Source organism: Charadrius vociferus, unplaced genomic scaffold (assembly GCF_000708025.1).
Source record: "Charadrius vociferus isolate BGI_N301 unplaced genomic scaffold, ASM70802v2 scaffold198, whole genome shotgun sequence".
Classification (NCBI taxonomy): domain Eukaryota; kingdom Metazoa; phylum Chordata; class Aves; order Charadriiformes; family Charadriidae; genus Charadrius; species Charadrius vociferus.
The window spans coordinates 2,237,051-2,242,853 of NW_009649951.1; the positions used below are offsets into that span (position 1 = coordinate 2,237,051).

A 5,803-nucleotide genomic window follows, 5' to 3' on the forward strand; every position below is an offset into this window, starting at 1 on the left:
GCTTTCGATCTGCATATTTTACCCTGGAACATTTCATTTCTTTTGTTGACATAAAGACATGTATGATTTTCACTAAGATCATATCTATGCAGAAAGATGTAAGATATAAGATTTCTCAATATAAACATGTACATTAATGCGTACTTATAAAAACCTGTCTGAGGAAGGTTTAGGAAGAAGTCTGCCTCAGTGCTAAATGTTACATTTATATAGCATGGTGCCGCAGGATTACTATTGCATATCACAAATAAATGGAAGTATCAGGGAATTTTAAACACATGTAGCTGAAACAAAGACATTAATATTATCTAGACAGACCTACTGATAAAAACACATAAAAAAATTCAAGGCAGAATAAGACACTTAGTGGGAAAGCTAACGATCAATGTAAACTTCAGTGTTTCCTACCAAAAAAAATAATCAAAAGCGCAAGTATCACACAAATAGTGTAAGACTGTATTCCAGTCATTTGGTTTTGGTATTAACCTCAAAGACAGAAGAAATCCCCTTGGAAAGCTAATTTGAAAGTAAATATGCCCAAAGTTAAACATACAACTTGTATTAATCTCAGAACAGAATCAAGACCACTATTAAAACAAAGCCTGGGGCACATTGTGATACCTACAATTGGTGGGCGGATTTTAATTGACTTGAAGACTGTCACAGTCCCATTATCATAAAACCTGTAACGCACTTCCAGCATGGAGGACCCATCTGTGCCCACCATCCATCTGTTCAGACGTGATTGGCAAAGTGGTAGGGAACTCGTAGTGGTTGCCTCTGCCTGAAAGGAATAAACCACAGGATCTTCCAGTGAGTGCCAAAAACTTCTGAGAAGGTCTGCTGCCATGGCTTTCGGGGCCTTGATCTACAGAAGACAGCATTATTAGTGAAAGACAGCACGCCCACGGTGCACTTCAGTCAGCTAGAACAATGCAGGTTGGCTGGGGATCCATTACTGGACCCTGATGAATTGTGTCCCAGCATCACAAATACAGCTTTTCTCTCATTACGGCACGCAGCTGAGACTTAACGTTGGAGAACAGAAACTATCTGTGTCATCAATCAACCGAAGGCAACTTTTGAAGCAGAGGAGAACCTCAGAATCAATGAAATGTATGTCAAGACACAGCAGACAGTGTCTTTTGATCTGTACTTTTGAAAGAAAATACAGTTCCACTGGCTTTGGGTAGGGAAGGAATGGGAATAACATGAGGCTCCTTTATGCACAACCAATACTAAAAGATTAGTGAGCTGCTGCTAGAGATAAGAAATACAGGGCACAGCACCACGCAAAATAATCTTAACAAAGTGCCCTCAGTTCCTTTTCTCTCTCACACAGTTAAAAAAAACCCAGCTACTCCTTTAGCTTTTCAGCAAATAAACATAGAAATTTTACAGCACTTACATGTCTTCACAACAGTTTGACATTTTTTCTATGCTTGTAGTGTCCTGTTGAAGAAAAGAAAACACAATGAAAAAGTATTTACATTCCCAACTGTTAAAATGTCATTATGAAAGCAACTAAATGAAGCAGGGAATCAGTTCTTAGCGTACGCTGCTTTGGCATTAGTCCAGTAGGTTACATATTACTCATACACCATATTAGTTTTAAACAGCTGTGAGATTATATGCACAAATTTACTCAGTCTGTTAAATGATTTCTACAAACATGATGTGAAACTATAGTGTGTAGTTTTACTATGACAGCACATACCACAGAATGTCAACAAAAACTTACAGCATTACTACCGCTAAAATTAATTCCGCTATTACAATTAATTTGTGGGACATTTAGAAATAAGGTAAGGTACACTCTTGCCATACTTTTCACAGGCATCTGTTCCAGACTTGGAGAAGTCCACTGAGATAACCATAGGAAAACTTAGTAAAATGCAACTATTAATAGATGTAGGATTTGAAAAGCAGGAGACATTAAGAAGTTTTAAAATTGTTATCACGGTGACTATTATAATGCAAACACCACCACTAGGAATATACCATCAGTTTCCATAGCCTCTATTTGGTAAATACCAAATATAAAAGATATTCTCTTAAAATGTAAGAAAAACTAAATAACGTGCAGAGTGAAGGCCCCCCTGCAGCTAACAGTAAATTAAATTCATACTTCACTTTTCTGAACATGATTAATCTTATGAGTCACAAAGTTTTGTAATTAACAAATCAACTTAAGCTTAGATCGTCCCCAAATAAAACTTTCAAAACTACCAACAATAGTACTTTTTTCTCACTTTGGCACTATATGTTTAACAAAAAAGCTTGCTTTGCAAGTATCAGTTCAACTTTAACTCCAGCACTATTAGCATTTTCAATGCACATTCATAGTTCACTATGTCCCAAAACCACTCATAAGGTCCAAAATGCGGTAATTGAAATATTTCTCATGGTTCCACCCCCTTTTCATGGCAGCTTCATATCTCCCTTTGCTGTCCATTGATTTAGGCACGCACATAATGTACCTGTCAGATTACACTAGCGTTTGAATGAAACCGAGAGCCAGTCTCCATTGTCCCAGCCATGCAGAGGCACAAGGGCTGTGGTTTCATTAGCCTGTGACTTCATTGTCATCTGGAAATACTACCTAGCAATAAAACCATACTGTGCTCCTTGATTGTTCCTGCCGTCAGTGCATCCAATTCAGTGCAGGCACTGCTGGGATTCTGCCGCTATCCTTCATAAAGCTTTGAAGGGGAAGGGTGAAATATGAGCGGGAAATAACGTACAGGAAGCTGCTTCCCTGCTTCACCAGACACGGGTGGCCTCGACTCCCCTTGCCAAACTTTTTCCCTTCTAAATCTGCTTCCCAGCTCTGATGAGTTTTGGAACAGGATCCCTTACCACATGCTAAACAGCAAAAATCTTTAATGCTGCCCACAACCTACCCAGCTGAATTCCAGGAGCACTATGGCAAAGGAGAGAAGCCCCCTCTTCTCACAACAGTCTGCCAGGATGCACAGCTCTTCCCTGTTGGTGCAGAGAAGGCAGACTTCATAAACCATCCTGGCCCCAACACCAAGTGGATTTGAAAAACCACCCAGTAGTGAGAGAGGACAGGACTGCAGACAGCAGACTGTAAATACTGTCCGCTGTTCCGATTCCCATAGATAAGCTGCTTCTCCTCTCCACCTTATGGGCCTGTCTCGCCTATTCCCCCTCATCTGCCACAGGTGGCAGGGAAGTGTCACAAGACACCAGCCGTTCTTCTCGTTAGGGCAGGACCTGACTGCGCAGCCCAGGGACGCTCTGCTTCCTTGGGCTGACTTTTTGTCCAACTCTGGTCAGAACAAACACTGCCTTTTCTGACCACAGAAAATCATACACAGCTTTCTGAATGACAAGGGCTAAGTAAGTACAGATATTACTTCCAGGACGTTCCAGTGAGGCTGTAACAGCATTTTCACGAGACGCTATAGCTCCTTCCATAACTGCAAAAATATCTCAGCTCTAGGAATTACCCTCTGGTGAACTCAAAGCTGTCTACCTGATAGTACAAAATTATATTGCTATGTTTGAAAGCAATGATTGCTGACGATTTTCTGTACAACACACTAGTCTTAACTACAATTGATTTCTAGCTATCAAAGATTTATGCTATTGTTTCACAAAACCAGCCTTAAACCAGCTTTGGATGTGGAAGTAACAAAATACCTTAAATATGGCTTTTTGCTACATTTCTCCACATCGTTTATTTATTAATACATTTGTGCTGGCCCCTAAAATACGGTATTTGAGATTTTTGGAGGAATTCCCAGGTTGGTAACTGGGGGTTGTATTTCTTTTTAGTTATCACGGCATGTTACCAAGACCTGAAAGATGCTCATCAGGGTCTGTTGCCCTCAAAAATGTAACCCATTAAATTAATGAACTAACTGACGGCACCAAAACAGGAACTGTGGAAAATGACTGTAAGAAAAGATTGTTAAGCTTCCACACCTTTCAAACATACTAAGGATTTTAGTTGGATAGGAAGTCAAAGGAAATCCTTCCTTCCCTCCTTCCTTCCTTCCTTCCTTCCTTCCTTCCTTCCTTCCTTCCTTCCTTCTTCCATTAAAATGCCAACATCTACTTTAAAATACTTTTGCTTTACAGTAAAGGAACTGGGACTGAGCGGTGAATCCTTTGCTTCTGGGATACTTTTTCAGAATTAAAAAAAAAAAACAACTTTATAGACACATTTTAAAAGCTGTGAACTAGGGCTGGAGGGGATGGGAGGAAATATCTCTCTGAAGTTTATCTGCTTAACAAGTGCTGGTGACTGAACTTAAGAAACGCAATTCCCCTCACAGCTTCCCTCCCCCAACGCTGCTGCCAAACAGCTGGGCTCATTCCAAATGTACTTTCATTTGAGAGTGAAACAATTTACCTTTTTGCATGAAAGTGAAACTTCACAGCACCCCTGGAAACTCAGTAGCCCCTCTTGAGACAGGACAGGAAGGAAAGGGAAAGGGCCACAGTTGAGCTTTGGCCCATTATTTAAGGCTTTCTTCTCCAACAAATTAATTTTTCTTCTTTTGGAGACAGGAGGACCAGAATAATCACTACTCTTCCGAATGACAAGGTGTTCTGTTCATTAACACATCGCACAAATGGCTTTCAACCAGAGTATCATCTCTTTTAATTATGCATTTATGTATACGAAGGTTTTGCTACAACATCAGTATCACTGTGTTCAGCCTAAGAGGCTTTGGCTGTCTGCATCTACTATCAGCTTGGATTACTATTAATACAAATAGAACTCTGCTAAGATTTTTTTTTCCAGACTCACAGCTAATGCTGATGTTAAAATCTTTTGGAGAATTGGCACTCATCCAAAAGTTAAAAATAACTTGGTATGAGCAAACATGGCATTTGTACAGAGTCCTAGTAATCTCTATCTTCAAAAGTCCCACAAAATTTACAATTGCATACAAGATGAAATTGACTAACCCAAAATTGATTAATTTCATGTGATGGGTCATCTGGATGCCCAAAGTCATGACCCAGATGGGAAACAACTCTTGTTCCTGCACCTGGTTATTCAGAGATACGCACCCATTGATAAGCATCTTAAAGCATCTACAAAAGAAATAATCATACTTCAGTGAGAAAGGCAAAAGAAGTTAGAGGAAATAAACACAGAAATTATTAACAACATATCACTTTAAAAGAAGAGGAAAAGGGCAAAGGGTTCAGATTCTGCTGAGGGGCTGAGCAATGTTTTTTCGCTTTGAGCACTTACTACAAGTCTGTAAGAGCAGCTGGTCTACTCTAAGTGAAGTAAGCTACTGCCGCAGCTAAGACCGTTACAAGAGGAATGGAGAGACATACGTAAGAGCACCGACTGAATTCCACAGACTAACTTAAGTTTCATTTGCAAATGAATGCACCTGTGTTAGCTACTAATAGGAATATATCTTTCACATCTATATTTTTAACTAGAATAACCAACTGCCTGAAAAAAAAAGTTTTTTTTTTTAAAAAAGATCATATGCACTGTTTAACAAACTGTGCTATAGGATGTGATTCATCATGAACTACTTTATCATGGAAGAAGCACATGGAAAGAGTATTTTCCTCTTACTGACTCATGTTTTCCAAAGGAGATGCTGTAATTTGTAACTCACAGGACAAACTCCAAAGCATGCAGCCACAATCACTGGTTCAATTTTTCGTCTGTGTTTGCTTAAAGTGACATGTAATCAATACAGGTGAATTTAATACTTGCAATAGAAAAATGTAAGCATTTTGCCACACTTCCTTAATATAGTATCTTCAAACACTCAGTATATAAGAATCAGCAGGA

The 5,803-nt window shown here is 39.3% G+C and overlaps 1 protein-coding gene across 1 annotated transcript in view; it reads right to left on the reverse strand.

The window, feature by feature from the left end:
* Positions 1 to 257: 257 nt before the first annotated feature.
* ZDHHC21 (zinc finger, DHHC-type containing 21) overlaps positions 258 to 5,803 on the reverse strand; it is a 29,402-nt gene continuing 23,856 nt past the window's right edge. Inside the window, exons 6-7 of the mRNA XM_009891495.1 lie at positions 1,409 to 1,452; positions 258 to 868 (exon numbers count right to left, since the gene is read on the reverse strand). Coding sequence (XP_009889797.1) covers positions 736 to 868; positions 1,409 to 1,452 — 177 coding nt within the window. The 3' untranslated portion in view covers positions 258 to 735. The remainder of the gene's footprint in view (positions 869 to 1,408; positions 1,453 to 5,803) is intronic.